General features: G+C 44.6%; 1 protein-coding gene across 2 annotated transcripts in view; it reads left to right on the forward strand.

Annotated features, from left to right (window-relative positions):
* Positions 1-19,021, forward strand: part of IPMK (inositol polyphosphate multikinase) — a 214,293-nt gene that overhangs the window by 157,851 nt on the left and 37,421 nt on the right. For both annotated transcript variants that reach the window (XM_029609777.1, XM_029609776.1), the window contains exon 5: positions 10,092-10,173. In XM_029609777.1, coding sequence (XP_029465637.1) covers positions 10,092-10,173 — 82 coding nt within the window. The remainder of the gene's footprint in view (positions 1-10,091; positions 10,174-19,021) is intronic.

Below are 19,021 nucleotides of genomic sequence, written 5' to 3' on the forward strand. Positions count from 1 at the left end.
GGTTTGAGCTTTTTTAGTGTTTGCAGTTTGAAGAATCCATCTTTGATCATGTTGGAGATGTGGTGCTTGAGGTTGAGTTCTTTGTCAATAGTCATTCCCAGATTTTTTGTAGATGGCATAAGTTGCACCCCAGTGTTTTTTTTGGGGGTGTCGATTTTGAGGGGGGCCGAGTGGTGATCATTGGAGATATGTAGGAATTCGGTCTTGTTTTGGTTGAGGCAGAGTGATAATTGTGATAGCAGAGGCATTAGTTTTGTGCTGAGTTGGTTCCATCTGTTTAGGGTGCATTTGATGGTTTTCATTTATGGGGAGTAATATTTGAATGTCGTCTGCGTATACAAAATACGTGAGGTGTGATTCTGTTAGGAATTTGCAGAGTGGAAGGAGGTATATGTTGAATAGGGTGGACGATAGGGAGGATCCTTGTGGTACACCGTGTGTGATTGGTATTTGGGAGGACTTCGATGTATTTATCTTTACATTGTATGATCTGTTTGTGAGATACGATTCAAACCATTTGATTGTAGTATCTCGTAATCTGATTTCTTTGAGTCTGGTGAGGAGTGTTCTGTGGTTGATAGTGTCGAAGGCGGCAGATATGTCGGAGTATCAGGATGTATGATTGACCCTAGTCGAGTCCTCTGAGGATGGTATCGGTGAGTGTAAGAAGGAGGGTTTCAGTGCTGAATAGTTTTCTGAAGCCATGCTGTGCAGGTTGTAGGATGTTGAAGGTTTCGATGTGTTCTGTCAGTTGATTGTTGACCGTTTTTTCAAGGATTTTCGCTAAGAACGGGAGGTTGGAGACTGGTCTATAATTAGCTGGATCGGATTTGTCTAGTTGAGGTTTTTTGATGATTGGTTTAACTATGGCGTTTTTGAGTTTGTCAGGGAATGTTCCTTGTTCGAGTGATAGGTTAATGATGTCGGTAAAAGGTTTGGTGATGGTCTTGCTGATGAGTTTTAGGGTTTTGATGGGGTCTAAGGGGTGGGAGGCAGGGTTGGTTTTTTTGATGATGTGTTCGATTTCTGTTGATGCAACAGAGGTGAATTGTGACCATGTGTAGTTGAGCGGAAGAGTTTCTGTTGCTTCGGGGTAGTCTGTGGGGGGGAGTTTGGCGATGATGGTGTTGACCTTGTCTTTGAAGTAGTGTGCTAGCTTTTTGCTGGAGATAGTGGGGATGTCCAGGGCTGCATCATTTTGACTTGGGTTGGTTAGTTCTTTGACGTAGGAGAAGAGTGTCCTGGGGTTGAATTGGTATTCGTGTATTTTTGTTGTATAGAAGTTTCGTTTTGCTGTGTTGTTATCCATTGCATATTTGTGAAGAAGGGTTCTGTATTTGTCCTTCAGCTCTGGCGTTGGGGTTCTTCTCCATAGTTTTTCCATTTGTCTTAGGATTCGCTTTGAGTTTTTTAGATCTGGGGTGTACCATGGGGATTTGTGATTCGCTGAAGTCTTGATTTCTTTTCTTACTGTGGGGCATAGTGAATTGGCTATGTCCTCGTTGATAGAGATCCAGGTGTTTGTGGCAGCGTTGGTGTCATTTTTGTTGAGGTTCTTTAAGGCTTCCGGCAGTAGATCGGTGAGGTCGTCACCTGAGCATGGCTTGGTGAGTTCGATGCGTTTGTTTGGTATTATTGGGGTGCGTTGAAGTTGTAGCTTGGCTTGAATGAGACTGTGGTCCGACCATGGTGTTGGGGTAGCAGTGGGTAGGCCTAAGGAGGAAATTTTGTTGTTGATGAAAAGTAAGTCAAGGGTGTGGCCGGATTTTTGAGTGGGGGTGTTGCTGATTTGTGAGAATCCAATGACGGACATGGTTGAGAGGAGGAGTTTATTGGTGGATGAGAGGGGGTTGGTGTCTATGTGGAGATTGAAATCCCCCAGAACAATGGCTGGCTCCTGTAGGTTGATGGTGGGTGGTTATGGTTTCGATTAAGGGGGAAAAGTTGTGCTGGAGGAGACCAGGGGGTGCATAGAGGAAGAGTATTTGAAGGATTTTAGATTTAAATAGGTTGGTCTCAAAAGGGGGGGGGGGGGGGGAAGGTTTAGTGAGTGGGATGAGAATTTGTGTTTTTTGTGTGCTAGGAATAGTAGGCCGCCTCCTTTTCGTTTGGGTCTGGGGATGGAGAAGAGGTTATAGTTGTTTTTGGGTAGTTGATTTAGAAGTACAGTATCGGTGCTTTTCAGCCAGGATTCTGTGATGCAGAAAATGTCAGGTAGTGCGTCAAGGAGCAGGTCATGTATGATGGGGATTTTTTTTAGTAATTGGGAGTTAATGAGGAAAAGGGTGAGAATAGTGAGTGCTGATCTTAGGATGTTGGTGAGGGTCTGGGTATGGTTTTTTGGGTGGAGGGGTGTTGTTTGAGGCGGTGGGGGAGTTTGGGAATGTAGCATGGGGTTGCCATATTGAGAGATTGAGGTGGGTGGGTGAGCGCTTTGTTGGTTGGGAGTTCGGACAGGGGATAGGATGGGGGTATGGTTAGGTGTGTGGGGGGGGGGGGGGGTTAGATGGAGAGGCACAAAGAGCGGCACAAATGGGCGCACTGAGGGGCAGGCCCCTTAGTTGCGCTTCTTTGGCGCAGGCCCCTTAGTCGCGCTCCTTCGGCATGCAACGCCCGGGCCTAGCAGGAGGCTTTAAAGGCCTTTCCCTGCTCTCTGCCTCTCGGGGGCGGAGCTAGGTGGTGGTGGGGGATCGGCGATGTGCACGGCTCTGGGTGGCCGGCTCGATTGAGGCCTTACCCCCGACGGGATGGTGCCGATTGCGCAGCCTGGAGTCCTTCTGCTGATCTTCCTCCACTTCTTCTCCCTTCTCCGGTGAAGCCTCGGACATCTTTCAGGTGGGTTGGGTCCGTCTGGGAGGCTCGATCGGGCTGGTCGTGTGGATCTCGCCGGATGGGGGCGCGCGGTTGGCGCTTCGGTCGGGTCCAGCGGTTGGGTCCCGCGTCGAGGGTCCGGTGAGGTGGTGGTCTGTGATGGCGGCTGAAAGATGAGTGCTCCACGGTGTACGTTTGCTTAATAGTCCTTTGTTTTGTTATCTTTGTTTGTTGTGGTATGTATGGTTGGAGAGTCATTCCTAATAAGCAGCCCATCCACCCAATTAATTTAGTTTTCTAATTCCCATCACTGCCTTAGAGATCCCCTGTATTTATCCCATTCTTTCTTGAATTCGGATACTGTTTTTGTTTCCATCACCTCTACTGAGAGGCTGCTCCATGCATTAACATAAGAACATGCCATACTGGGTCAGATCAAGGGTCCATCAAGCATCCTGTTTCCAACAGTGGCCAATCCAGGTCATAAGAACCTGGCAAGTACCCAAAAACTAAGTCTATTCCATGTTACTGTTGCTATTAATAGCAGTGGCTATTCTCTAAGTCAGCTTAATCGCAGGTAATGGACTTCTCCTCCAAGAACTTATCCAATCCTTTTTTTAAACACAGCTACACTAACTGCACTAACCACATCCTCTGGCAACAAATTCCAGAGTTTAATTGTGCATTGAGTGAAAAAGAACTTTCTCAGATTAGTTTTAAATGTGCCACATGCTAACTTCATGGAGTGCCCCCTAGTCTTTCTATTATCTGAAAGAGTAAATAACCGATTCACATTTACCTGTTCTAGACCTCTCATGATTTTAAACATCTCTATCATATCCCCCCTCAGCCGTCTCTTCTCCAAGCTGAAAAGTCCTAACCTCTTTAGTCTTTCCTCGGTAAACAAATATTTCCTGAGTCTACCCCCATTCACCCACGTTACATAACCCCTCATACTAGAGCCTCCTTACTGTTGAAAGAGGCTTACCTCCTGGGCATGGAAACTTTTTTATTTGAAATATTTAAATGTCTCTAACATATATTTCCTGTATCACACCTTTCCTCTAGGGCATATATGTTTAGATCTTTGTCTATCCCCATATGCTTAAGAACAAAAACTACTGACCCTCTGGACTGTCTCCATCCTAATTATATTCTTTGGAAGCTGTGTTTCCAAAATTATATACAGTATTTAAAATGAGGTCTGACATGAGGGGCAATATCACCTCCCTTTCTCTGCTGACCATTCCTTTTCCTATGCAGGCAAGCATTTTTCTGACTTTGCTGTTTTATCCATTTGTTTGGCCACCTTAAGTTCATCAGATACAATCAGTCCCAGATTCTGCTTTTTTGTGCTTAAAAGAATGTCACCTCTAATACTGTACTTCACCTTTGGGTTTTTGTAGCCTAAATTGATTACTCTGCAATTTTTTGCATTGTATCTTAACTCCAGACTGTAGACCATTTCTTGAGTTTCACTAGATCCCTCCATGTTTTCCACACATTTATGTCTATCTCCTCTATTGCAGATTTTTGTATCCTTGGCAAAAAGACAAGCCTTTTCTGACAACCCTTTTGCCATATCTCTCAACCATTGTGATACTGGTGTGACGTCACAAATCTGCCAGTCATATTACAGTTTTATCCAAGCAAATTCAAGGTTATCTTATAATATGAATGGTAGGGAGTATGCCTGTACCGTCATTGGCTATTGAAGATACCAACCTGCATTTTATAAAAGTGATGACTGGATATAGATCCTATACAGTTAATTCTCTGACAAACAGAACCTATTGTTCTCACATATGGATGACATCAGACTGAGCTCGGGTTGGAGCTAATGTACAGCTCAAAAGCTCTTTAGTGTGCTCTACTGAGAATGTGCAGTACTTCTCTTTTGTGATGTCCATGTGTGTCTCCTACCAGTTTGTCATCCCCCCCCCCCCCTCCCATGGAGCCCAACAGCCAAATTTGTAGAGTTTTCTTTTTTTTTTCTCTCTTAAGAAAAATTACCTCAAAAGTGGGTTTTTTTTCTGTCCTTTCTCAATTCAGGTGTTTTTCTCTTTGAAATTTAAATAAAAATTTGTGCATTAACTCTTGGACACTAGTGCATCAAGAGTATCTGGTGACCTTTTTCTTTCTGGCAAAATTCTATTTTGCTTTGGCCATCTTTTTTATGATATCCCAAAAGGAGAAGATGGCCAAAAGCTTCCAAAATTCCCCCAATGCAACTAAATGATGTTTATCATGGACCCTCATGATGTATGTGTGATTATGCCTGGAGGATCAGCATGACATCTCTGGTTGCAGCACCTACAAATAGATGATTCCCAGAGGATGTCTGACCTGCTTGGAGCTTATAGAAAAGCTTTTTGGGTTAGATAAATCTGATCGATCAGCATCAAAAGACCCAGAAGCTACATCAGATGCTGGTGGTGCATTGACCTTGGGGAGATATCGAGCTTCGCTAAAGTCAAGCACAAGTAGAGGCCAGGGTAGCGGCATCCTCGGGCTCCCCCCCATTTAATGAAAGCTAAGGATTGTGCTTCATCAGTACCAACACTGGGGGATTTGACACCACTGTATCAAGCAAAAGTGAAGAAGCACCGGCATTGTTCCCTGTCAATGCATGATGCCAGGAGCAGGGAGATACTGGCTGTGGCTGTACATCCTCCCAAGAATCCCTGCAGATTGAGCCATTTGCTCTTGAGGCAGTCCAGGGCCAAACGTTTAGCCACTGATACACCTTGGGTGTTTCAGGAAAATGTTGCAATTCTTTCTGCTTCTCATGCAATCTTGGCATTGGCAATTTTTGAGGAGGCTTTGGAGATAAGGATCTAGGAAGCAGGGATATGCATAGTGCATTACCACGAGTGGTGAGACAGGCAGAAGTTAATTGGATTTTGGAGACTCTGTTGGCACCTGGCAGTATCATTTTCAATGCAGAGACCCAGAGGGGCATCTGCACAATTTCCTACTTCACAGACATCAATCTCCAGCACTTCAGGGGAGATTGCAGAATGACATCAGAGACTAGATCCTGGCAGTCAAGTGGTAGCCTCAATGAGGCCTTGGCTTCTAGTTAGGATCAGACTTGAATGCTTCCCTCACCATATTCTGAGATGGAGTCAGATCTTTTCTGGGGTTATGATTAATAATCTGGAGATTTTTTTTTTGACCAGGAGAAGTCAACAGGCCTCCCCTCAGATTACTTTCCTCCATAGGAAAAGTCTCCACCAGAGGACTTTTCTTTTACTGAATTTAATGAAATGGCAAGGACCATTCCATTTCATTTGGAAAAAGAGGCTGAGCCTGGGATGCAAATGTTGGGACATCTTCCAATTCATGAATCCCCATCCAAAGATATTGTGGCAGTGCCTGTCCATGTTGTCCTTAAAGAGGTGCAGATGGGAATTTGGGACATTTCTCTCTCCATACCTGCTGTTAATCGGAAGATGGACACTATGTATCATGTCCCAGAAGACTCACAGATTTGAAATACAAGAAGTACTGCCTCAGTCTGTTGCAGAATCAGCTCCCAAAAAAAGTCAAGTGGTCAAAGATCCATTCCTTAGTGCCTCTGGAGTGCAACACGATACCCTTGACTTGATTGGGAGGAAGGTTTACCAGAATGCTATACTCTCTATCTGCATAGCAACTTACAAGCTCTTCATGGGCAGGTATATGCGAGACATTCTGCAGAAGGTTAAGACTGTCAAGTTCTCTTCCTTAAGGGAAATGTGATGAGCTGGAGTCACTACTGGACAAGGGTCAGGAGTATGAAAAAAAAAAAGTTTTGGTTAGGTTGACCTACCCTGTTTTCAAGATGACATCAAGAGCCTTTGCCATTGGGATTGGAGCTTGCAGACTATCATGGCTATGAGTCTTAGATCTCTACTCAGATGTGCAGGAAAGGCTTGCTACCTCCTGAAGTTTCCTTCTCTCTCTTACTCCCTACTCAGCCTCCCACTGCCTCCCATTGCCTACCCAGCCCCATTTTCAGCCCCATTCATAAATCCATCCCTTTCCTCTTCTCTCACCACTTCTTCAGCCCTCCAGGTCTTTCACACAATCTGTTAACTCTACCCACCCTTCAGCTGCTCTTCTTTTAACCCAACTCACATCCACAACCTGATCTCATCCTCCTATTCATACCTTCCAAGATGGTCTAATACCCACTCATACCCCACCAGCTAATTGTCAAGTTCCTCCTTCACTTCCTGCTCTCTCACCGATCTCTGATTCTTGTTCTTTTCATCCAATCACAGAATCCATGCTTTCTCTTTCCCTCCGCCAATCTCAGGATCCCTTTCCTCCTCCCTAATCTTAGAGTGCTTGCCCTCTTCCCACCCAATTTCAAAATATGTGCTCTCTCCACTCACCTAATCAGAGTCCCTGCTTTCCTCTCTCTGTCTTCTGCTTGACCTGACACTATTAGTTTATGCCATCTCTTGTTGCAGCGCCATTTGTCTTACTTCTGTAGCCCACAGTACATATATCAGTTGTTTTGATTGTTCTGCTCTCTATATCTATGGAACAGCACCGTGCAGTTCAAATAATTGATGTGTAAACTGCACAGCTGTCAAAGTAAGAGAGGAAGCACCACCTGATACTTCCAGGCACTGGAAGGTTAGGTAAGGGAGAGAGGTATGCAGAAAGATGTAGAGGAGAGGCTTTAGCAGCCTCCCGAAGGCCTGTCTGCTCCTTGCAGCCCTGATGACTGATGCCACTTCCTCATCTTCAGCAGCCGCTCAGGTGGTGCAGTTATTAAAGGCACATCTGGTTCTCTCTTCATTGGCGCATGCTGCTGCCACTGATTGGATTGTCCTGACTCCAAAGTGGGTGGGCTAAAGCCCGCCTAGGCCCACTTGTGGTTATGTCTTTGAAAAAAGTCGATAACTTTCTGGCCTTTAGTAGAAAAGATCTTTAAATATCTGTATTATATAATTTTATGTGTGTGTGTGTAGTATCTGCTTTAGATCTAATGGCAATTGCTGCTATGGTTTTTAAGCCCAAAATGTTCTTTCATTATTTCTTTAATAAGGGAAGACTAAAGGAGTTGCAAAATATCAGAAAGATGATGTGCTAAATACTGTTCTAAAACTTGTTCTTCCTGTAGAAGAAAACCACCTTTAAGCTGAAAATAGATTCTGTACAAATATTTACTCTTGTGTTCAGTGTAAGCAAGGTAATTTTTTTTTTTCAGGGAGACGGGGAGGAATTAAAGCATCTGGTTGATACTATGCACATTTTTTCATGCTGTGATTATACTTCTGTCTAAGGCCCATAGTCATATTAGGAGTACTATATTTCATACTTACAACTAACCATATTTTTGATTTGTAATTTTATTTTAGTGAATATTTGTTCTTAAAGGGTAAAGGCCTTGCAGCAGTGGATGCTACAGAAACAGCTCTAGTGCATGTCCTATAAAGCCCTGCTTGTTATCCTAGCTTATGCTAGTATTGTCGCAGTTGAAGGTCCAGCTAGAGCTGGAGAACCCCCACAAGGGTAGCACAGGACTTCGGGGGAGAGAGGATCTTCTGCCTGTACCAGCCACTTCCCCCACAGGTTGAGTTATTGGGTTTTGGTAGCTGGCTGGAACTTGGAGACAAGGACTGGAGACTAAAGCAAAACTGGACACTGAGGCAAGGTAGGACTGGAGACTAGGGCTGGGCACATGTGGAACTAGGCTAGACAGGCTGGGCAGAGTGGGACATGGCAGGGCACTGGCAGTACAGGGAATGGATACCAGGGACAGGTCTAGACAAGAGAGGGACAAGACAGAACAGAATAAGGAACACAGAGGCTTGAAGGCTGTGGTTCAGAAGACCCATAGGCCTCTAAGCATAAGACTTGGAGGCCAGACAGGGAGATACTAGGAGACCTGGAGGCAAGGCAGAGCTGGAAGGCTCAGAGGCCACAGAGCAATAAAGGTAGAACAGGGTCAAGCAGGAAGCCAAGTAGACTCAATGACAAGGCATTAGGTAGTGCAAGAGGCAGGGCTAAATAAGCCAAGCCCTACTGAGTCATGAGCACATAGAGACTATGGTTGGAGCAAAAGCAGGTGTAGCTCCATTGGGACCTCAGGTAGCAGGGAGGCTGCATAGCAGGCTGGATCCTGCCAAGGGTAATTACTTTGCTTTTTTGAATGGGAAGGTGCTGAAATATTAATCTTTCTTTGAACTGACTAAAGGTTGCAGTCTCTATATCACTTTTGTCTGCCTACTTTGTTATCCATCATTGCACTTATCATTTGATATGTAGAAATGTGATGAGCTCTGTATTGAATGGGAGAGGAATAGAAGCATCAAGACACATCAGGGACAGTAACAGCTCCTTTGGCCACCAATATATCCATTCCATACTTTCTAGTTTTACGGTGCTCAAGAATGAGTTTTGCAGCGATTTATATTAATTTTGCAATTTAATCTTGGATTAGAAGAATGTGTACCACTTAACTTGTACACCTGAAGTTTTGTGGCATACTGTTGACATAGTTGTAGAAATAATGTAATAAGAAGTGTTTTGCTGTGGGTATTTGAAGCAAAAGTATTAGGTACAGTCTTCCATATTTGTTTGCCTGTTTTATGGTACTTCTCACTGTTGGCCTTTAAACTTTTCTTATTTCTTGTATTTTTGCATTTATTTTCTCACTTTGCAAATCCCATCCCCAGATGACATGCCTGGGCGAACCAGAATCCCTTGTTGGCAAAGGGCTGGAGGGGAAGTCCCTTACCAGACTAAATCTCTGTGCTGCTATTGTGTATTCTCCCTCTGGGGAGCTTAAGTATATCACTTCCATGATGTATCCAACCACTATTTACCCTTTTGGATAGGAGACATGAATCAAAATCTCCTTTATCACAGTGCTATGGCTGTCATAGGGCCAACTAATTAATTTTAGAAAGAGTGCCTAATCATACTTAAGATATATTTATGATGCTTGCACAATTTTATCATGATTAAGATAGTTCTCAGCTTTATAATGGTGGTGGTCGGGGACTTCTTACAGGAAGTAAATACAATATTTTAACTATCATATTTCTTTACCTGCTGACATTAAAAAAATAATGTTGATACTGTTTTAACACTGGATAGCATACTGCAGAAAAAAGCACTAGAGGGCAATGTTGACCAATATATGCATTGGATATTACCATGACATACACCTTCATAAATTTTTGTAGCTTTATAGTATGAGTAGAATGTTATAGCTATATAAAGCTATTAAATATGAATGTAGAATTGTCTAGCCAGCCTTTTTTTTCCCTTTTCAGGTTTACCATGTTAATTCTGATAGTTATGAGACACAAAACCAGCACTATGGAAGAAGTCTGACAAAAGAAACTATAAAGGATGGTAAGTGTTGCCAAATACATATGCTAGTTTTATGTATGTCCATTATACATTACTTTCCAAGTTATGGTATTCCAGTTCAGAAACATAATGGTGATGCTTTGCTGTGTTTATTTGCCATTGAGAACACACTGTGTATTTGAAAATTAGATGCAGTTGGTTGGGGCTTATTGCTTAAATCTGATGATTCTTGGCAAGAATCTTAGGTACTGGATTACTGAAACTTTTAAAAATGTTTTGTAAGTTTTCTCTCTTAAAACAGGACTAATATACTATAAACTGCTTTAGGTTAATAAAAGATCTGTGTGTGGTTTTATGGTGAACTATTATTTGTGTGTAATAATTTACTGGCAGTGTCTCTTTAGCTACTGCCATTCTCCAGTTGCCTGATACTCATTTTGATATGCCTATTTACTGTAAAATGTCTGAAAATATGCTTCAGTTTACTGGATTTTATTTGAAATGAAGTTGAGTAGAAGTCCCCAGCTCCAGCCCTTATGAGCCATCAGTATGTCTGGTTTTCAGGATAACAAAAATATTTGGTTCATCGACCAAATGTGTGCAAATATATCTTATGAATATTTGTTGTGGGTATCCTGAAAAACAGTCCAATTTGTGGTTCATGAGTGTTGGAGCTGGGGTCCACTGAAGTAGATTGGTTAGGAACTGGAAAACATTCTGGGGAAGGAGGAGCCTATGCTGATAGACTCCACCTTAACCAGGACAGACCCCAGCTGTCGATGCTACTATTTTAAAAAGATGCTAAAGCAACCTTTAAACAAGACTATGGGAGAAAGCTGATAGGCACTTGGAAGCACATGATTCAGAGGGAGGTATCTTCTAAGGATGCTTGCAAAGCAGGGAAGTTAGAGTATGTTAATAGATTGTGGGTATAAATAAAGAGCATATAGAAATGAATGACTCTAAACCCACCTGTATGTTCTGCTAATAAGCAGGTAGCAAATACAAGTAAAAATACAAATTAAAAATACATACTTATAGATGCACAGACACAGTTCAGCAAGCAGTAGCGGTCCCCTCAGCACAGCCAGATCCTAGAAGCCCTTGGCTCAGCAAGCCCACTGAATGTGAGCTTAAACATTTCTGCATTCATGGAGGAACCCTTCCTGCAGTGGGACACGGTTGAGCCAGTGCAACCTCGTGCTAGCACGAGGCAGCAGGCACTGAGCCGGAACAGCCCACCAGCCCCCTCATGCCCACTTCTGGAGGCCCAAACCTCGGCTGTGGCCATGACAAGCACAGCATCAGCACAGAGACAGCCCTCAGTACACAAGCAGCTAGAGTGGCTAGAAAGGAGCCCTGGGGTCTACCTCCATCATATACAGGCAGAGCTAGTATGCCTGAGGAGGGCTGTCAACAGGCAGACTCAGGTCCTGCATGACCAGATGGCAGCCCACACACAAGCTCTCGCCACAGTGGCTGCCTCCATCAATAACCTAACTAGCATCTTGATCCAGATTCTGCAATGAGCGCTAGAGCCTCCACATCTGTCTTCCCCAGGATCCCATGACTCCACGCTGCCCCCAAGTTGCAAGTCACACCATGGCAAAGGACCATGAAGGAGCCGAACCTCTGGCCTCTAATGCTTAAGAACAAGACTTGTTGAACAAGCCTGACCAAGCCTCTGTATAAGAGTTCCTGTGTAGGCTAGATGGAAGAAGCCTGTTGGGTCTATCCTGACTACAGAATTCTTGTGGCGGCTTGATGATGGGGATGGTCTGCTGTCTGCCAGTGTTCTGCTGTCTACTTTTAATGCCCTCCTCAATGCTCTGCTGATACTCCAGCCTCTTTCATGCCATGCTACTGCCTCCATGCTGTGGTGTCTTCTCCCAGGGCTCCTGCCTCTGTGCTGCGCTTTCCTAACCTGGGGCTCCTGCCTCTGTGCTGCTCTCTCCAGTCCTGGTCCTCCGCCTCCATGCTGTGATCTCCAGTCCTGGTCCTGCTGTCTGCTACTTTGCCTTTGCTGCCTTGACCCTTAGGCTATCCCCTTGAGTGCACTCTTTCAACATGGACTATCTAGGGCCTTTTGGTTGACATCACATAGTTGTGCTGCTATCAGCTCTTAACAAAAGAGCTGAACTATAGCTATTGGGGTACCACTTCCCTTTTTATGTTCTTTGCTGTAATCATGATTGTGCAAAAGGATAATATGCTAATATATATGTAATGAACAGCATATTGTTCCAAATGGCAACATTTCAGTTATAATGTCATGTGCAATTAGATATCTTGCCCTTGCAGAATGTGATTACCAAAGATTTAGACTTGCTTTCAGTCTGTTGACATGTGTTGTGTAATAAAGTGGTCACAGGTTTGAAAAAACACTTTCTGCTTGTCTGTTTTCATTATGTGTTTTTTCTCTTAAGGGTTCACTAGATCAAACGTTTGGGATCCACATGACCTTGCATGCTAGAGTGTCATTGTCCATTCCTAGTAGGCACTTTTCTGGCAGGCAAGACAATATGGCCTACAGCATACAACAAAAATCTCATTTTATGCTCCCAAGGAAGACAGCAAGATCTAAACAGGAAGCTCCCTATTGTGGAGCTTTACTATTGGCTCCAGTTGCCTTCTCTAGAAAGCATATGCTTAGTTAATTCTTGGGTACATGGACATTTATGTGAGATGGGCACTAGCTAGCTAGTGTTCACCTCCATACGCAGTCTGGTGGAATAGGTGTAGAAATGCTTGGCTCGAGGTGCAGTAACTGTCTTCACTCTGTTGGGGGCCAATAGGTTGTTTAGCAGCTGTTACAAACCATTGCCTCTTCTATTGTGAAGATATATCACCTCTGATAAAACAATGGACCTTCTCTCTGGCCCTAGCATCAAATGCTATCATGACATAAGTCTTTAGTCAGAGGGCTACTTGAAAAGTACATAAAGCTCTAGGTGTGGTTTAACTCTAGGGAGCATAAATGTGCAGCTGCAGGTCCTAGGCCAGAGAGTACAAACTATACATGTAAAGCTTGTGTGGTGTTAAGGGCAAGTTACACTAATCACCCCACCAGACTTTAACATTGGGCCCTTTACTTGAGTTCTCACTCCACTTAAAAGGCAATCTGGACAAAACCCTTTTTAGGTTTCACACTAAACAAAATGTCTTCTATTTGCAGGCTGCTCTAACACAGTGTCAGCAACTGTGTGACAACTGAGGAGGAGTGAGGGAGTTGTGAGGGTTAGAAAATCCCCACAGCCCAAGAACAGACAGCTAGAAGGCCTGCTTAGCGAACAAGTATTATACAGATCCACATGTCACGCCAGTACACGGGGGGCAGCCGGTCTGTGGAGGTCTGCCTGGTCCTAAGTAACAGCAGGCCTCTTAGTTGCTACTCTTGGGCTGTGGGGATTCTCTAACCTACACAATTCCCTCACTTCTCAGTTGTCACACAGCTGCTGACAGTGTTAGAGCAGCCTGCAAATAGATAGAGGTGTTTAATGTAAAGGTTGTATAGTGGACAAATGATGCGGCGAACGTTTGCTACTAAATCTGTCCCCTAAAAGCAACAGCAGAAATGTGCTACCACTGCTTCTGTGTATATACATAAAACATATCGAGCTACATGTGGCAGAATCTTTGGAGGCCTAATCTGGCAGCTTAGATATATGGCAGAGTAAGTCTCAAAATGTGGCCTGGTATGGCAGCCTCTGTCAAGTGTGCAGGATATGTTCTACAGAGAGGAGGGTAAGTAGGCCACTGTCTCAAAAAAGGGAACCTCTAATAGTAGTGCTGACAGAGCTCAGGCCCCACATTCCCCCAAACTGCTAACTTCCTTGGCAGATGTAGTTCTTGGAACTGTGCACACCCCCAAATTACAGGTCAGTTAGGCTCACTCCAGGTACTAGGTGGAAGAGCCTCGGGGTCCAGGGATGGTGGAAGGTGTACACTACAGGCAAATATCTACTCATCCAGAAATGTGACTCCATATCTGAGGTCTGACGCTGTCAGATTTCACAACCTTTCTTCTCTTGATACAAGGAATAAACGGTGTGAACCCTAGGTAGCTTATTTTTCTATGTGTCAGGCCATTTTCTCCCCATCCAATACAATATTATCTCTGAGGCATCCCTTGTAAAGAGTGGAAGCACAGGATTGCTTGTGTCCAAAGGCAGTGCCGCAAAATGGATGCCCACACACTGCATGCTCTGGGGTAAGCATAAGTGTGGTAATAGAGAGAACAATGAGGGCAACATCACCGCCAGCCACAGATCTAGACAGAGGCTATCACATCATGTCGCTCACCCAGACGTGCACACTGACACACATCTTGTGGCCCATAGTTGGGTACAGACTAGCTCCTGCAGTTTGTGCACCTACACAAAGCCAGTGTGTAGGTTTTTGCCCTGTTCCTAATCAACCATCATTGACTCCCTCATTAACAGTTATGGACCATACTGTGACAGACATCAGAGTCCTAACTACGCACGGAAGATTATCTATACCTGCCAGCATGACAGACATCTGTGAGAAGCATATATGATAAGCACTTTGTCAGAGTTATTGACATGAGCCCCTCAAGCCCGCAGATGGCAGTAAATGCTTGTCTTGCAAGAGACCAACACAGAAATTGCATAAGCCATCATGTCAACCACATGACCCCTCTGGGAGCAGTTGTCCCATATATTAAGCCCAGTGACGTGTTATTATTTGTGATAATTGTGGGTGGATCCTTGGGCCGGTGGCAGATGACCACGCGCACGGGGGAAGATCCCGAGAGGGGCCACCGGTCAGGCTCAGAGTTGGGAAACAGACATACACTAGATCTTTTATTAAACTGTATAGTGAACCACCAGAGGTGGCAGTAGTGAGCTGGAAGAGCCCGACCGGGCTGTAGTCCCTCAGGCACTGGAACAGTGATCCCAGGTTGGCTGAGCTGTAGAGAAACTGAATATAGTGAGTATGCAGAGTTCAGGAACAGAACCTTGATGGTAACACTCACACAATAATCTCTTGAAGCAGCCCAGGGGCTGGAATGAAGTAGGCCCTCAAGGAGCGAGTACCTGGTTCCAGGGAAAGCTCTGAGAGAGAGATGGTAACTCACTGGTGTTGTAGGCAGCGGTGACTTCCTGGCAGAAGTTGTATTTGGTAGCAGGTCCGGGAACGTGGGCCCTTGAGGAGCGAGTACCGGTTCCAGACTGCGACGTGAAAAGCAAGAGAGAGAGCGAGGCCCCCGAGGAGCGGGTACCCCTGGTAAAGTCCGAGGAGATAGAGTAGCAAGGTATGCGGAGAGCGAATCCCATCCGCAGCGATACCTGGAGGAAGCTAGGTAAACATAAGACTCTTAACCTATACCTTAACCTAAACCTTTGCTAACTCGAATAGCTAGCAAAACAAAAGACCTTAAATATCCGGTGAGGATGTTGTCATCTCAGGGGGACGCCCCTGAGGTTCGTGCCACAGCTGGTATTTGAGTCGGGGCCGTGCGCGTGTTCTTAGACTTCAGGAGAACATGGTGGAAGGCAGTGTCTAGCTGGTCCGGGGACGCCGGAAGAGAACGGTAAGATGATGCTGCGGCAGCCAAACTTCCATCAACCAAAGAGGGAGTCGCAAAAGAGGTAAGGTGGGCGGAGTGGAGATGTCAGGCAGCGACGGTCGCAACAACATGTTTCTGAATGAGGCAGATTGTAGTCTCCTGAGGTCATCAGCTGACAGCTTCTCTAGCCTTTATGCTATTTGCATAACTGAATGAGAGTCTATCAGCACACCTGCCCTGCTCATCACTAACTAAAAATGACAAACACCATGTGAGACACAGCCTATAGGCCAGCAACTCTTCCAGCTTGTCCACAAATCATGCCAGCCTTGTGGAACAGCAAGGGCCTCCAACCATAAAACCCCTGAAAGCTGGTGACTGACCTTGGAAACAGATCATTCTGAAAGCTGTTTGCCCCAGGAGTCCTCAGCCTATGTGCTTTAAGGGTGGCCACAGATGACATAAGGCCTATCGCAACTAGTAAACTACTCTGCATATTTTCTAGGTGCAAACATACAGCAGCACCACATAACTAGTCCTGAGCTGAACTGTGACATCTCCATATTTGACAAAGGCTATGTGTGACGTGTCAGGTGAGGCAAATAGCTTGTAACACACCGTTGTATTGGGTTCAATGACGCGAACCTTTTCTTAGGAGACATGTGGGTGCTCTTAAAGTCATTAGAAACTATACTGTGACCTTGACATTTCTGAGGTGAATTGAAAATACAAGTGAAGGCATAACACTATCTGATTCTCAATCCTGCTTTCACACAGTCTGACCAGCATCCTTGTCTAGCCTCCCCGAGAAGCTAACCTAACCAACATGACATCAGTGGCCAAGGCCCTCACCCATCTGTACATGATAGTTGACATTTGTCTAGATAGGTGTAGCAGGGTGTATCTGTGTATGGGTGCATGCAACTACAAAGAGGCATGTTAGCTTGGAATGAGCTCTGAGCATTGTGGGAATATCATAAAGTTGGACAGGTGCTTTACTAAAGGCTATAACTCAAGTCCTACTAGATGAGCACTTTGATGTCCGCACTGGCTCTGAAACAGCTGAAGTCCTTAAAATACTTTATTGTGATGAAGACAAATATCTCAAAAATTGCCCGACTCTGGCCAAGTTTCGCTTGCTTACAGGGGGCTGCTTCAGGGGCTGTAAAATGTAAGTGATTCAATGAGATAACATATGAAATAAAATATAAATTAAAAAAGACATATAAAATGATAACATATAAAATTTTTGAGATATTTGTCTTCATCACAATAAAGTATTTTAAGGACTTTTGGATCTATCCCTTTTTTTGTTACTGTCATGGCATTGATAGATTGTCTTCCTTGTTGTTTTCTGGGTCCATCTGAAACAGCTGAGGCATTGCTGTCAACAGTGTCTTTGCAGGCCCATGTGACACAAAGCATCCCAAGTACAAGTGCATAGCTTCATATGCACATGGTTGTCAGCTATGGGATGAGGCTGTAAAATGGGAACTCTGTGATTGATACTTTAACTGTCTACCTGTAGCTTAGGCTGTGCCTTTAAGCTTCATAGCTACTTGTGATTTATAGGATTTCTAGAGCTTTGCTGTCCATGTTCAAAGCCCAGCTGGAGTTCCATCATACCTCTGGCACTATCTTGCCCACATGGGCTAGGACAGGGTCCTAGGGGTAGGCCCGCCAAGCAAACGCCGCAAGCTAGGCCAAGTTATGTATGTTGTTTTGGCAGTCCTACATGAACATTTGCGACACATGCCTCTTTTAGACTCACAATCAGAAAACATTAGGCCAGCCACATGTATTTGGTGTTATCTTTACTTTGACTACAATTTTTGAAGTACAGTCTACTGCTCCATTGTCAAGATGAAGCCTAAGTAGGCATACATGGTTTCTGTTGCACACTGACCCAAGCAGAGGAGCAGTGAGTCAAAGAAAGTTGGTAGAGAGGAAAGCTGCAAATACTCTACTGGCCTCCCTTCCTTGGAAGGGAAAGGGGTAGTTGAGGTCTAACAGGCAAAGTAGTGTTCTCTGAGGTTTTGCTGAAGTTGGCTGCCATTGAGCATGGTGTCCTCGGCTTGTGCAGGTGCACATGGGGGATCCAGGGTTCGATCCGGAAGTATCTCCATTGGTATCCCATGGCATAGAGCAGCACTATATTTGCTATTTGAATGGGGTATATTTTAAAGCTCCATCCGTTTTGGTCCAAACAGCAAAATCTACTTTTGAGAACTCTGAAAGGTGGCCACAACGTGACACAACGGGTGGAACTTTAATGTATGCCTCATTCAAAGTAGCAGATATAGTGCTGTTCTGTGCCATGAGATACCAATGGAGATACTTCCGGATCTAACCCTGGATTCCCTATGTGCACCTGTACAAGCCGAGAAGACCATGCTGAGTGGTAGCCAACTTCAGCAAAGCCTCAGAGAACATAAGGCCTCATTGTACCTTGTCTCCATTGGTGTATTGAGAATAGCAACGGGGGTGAGAAGCCAGGTCCTGAACTGTATCCCAAATCTCCTGCAGCAAAACCAGAATGGGGGTATCATTCACACAACAGTCACTTTGAGATATGGCTGCCAAACCACAGCATGCTATAAGATAGAAGAAGCTAACCTCTAGCTTAGCATGAGCCCTTAAAAAGCCTATTTCCCTACCCTAAGTGCATGCCACCTTTTTCTGTGACACTATATGACAGAAACGTGGGGGTAACCTACACGGAGCGGTAGTTAACTACCTTGGGAAGCTTGCTGGGCAGACTAGATGGACCATTTTGGTCTTTTTCTGCCGTCATTACTATATTACTATGACGACTGTAGTACTAGCTGAATCTAGGTCAGATCTTCCACACTAGTAAACTGCATCTGGGGATCCCACCAAATGTGTGGCAGCCCCTCAAATCAAGCTAAGGCTAGAGTGTTCATAGCAGTCATCAAACCCTGAATCAGTACATCAGAGCTGCCACACCTGTCCTAGCAGAAAACCTCTATCTCGTGGTCTGAATGTGCAAGTCCCTGGCACGCTGCAATATGTCCTCCAGAGATACAAATTTGTCATCCCAGACACAGGGACTATGCTAGGCCCAAAAATGCACAAGCTGCTACTTTTGGTTTACCTGTGTGAAGGGCAAGACAAACTGTGCCTGACATCCAGGCTAACCCATCACTAACAAGGCACATCTGATACACGAGTACTACCCTTGTGGACACTTAAAGGTTGTGATTAACCAATGAGATTTCAATTGCTTCAAATGAGAGAATTGGAAATGGCCAATGTTTAAAGTGAACCCGTAGAAAGTGTGTAGTGGCTGCTCACACACAAAGCTTTATGGCAAATGCATTGTTTGGCCTCAAAAGA

The sequence above is a fragment of the Rhinatrema bivittatum genome, chromosome 7 (genome assembly GCF_901001135.1).
Source record: "Rhinatrema bivittatum chromosome 7, aRhiBiv1.1, whole genome shotgun sequence".
In the NCBI taxonomy this organism is placed as follows: domain Eukaryota; kingdom Metazoa; phylum Chordata; class Amphibia; order Gymnophiona; family Rhinatrematidae; genus Rhinatrema; species Rhinatrema bivittatum.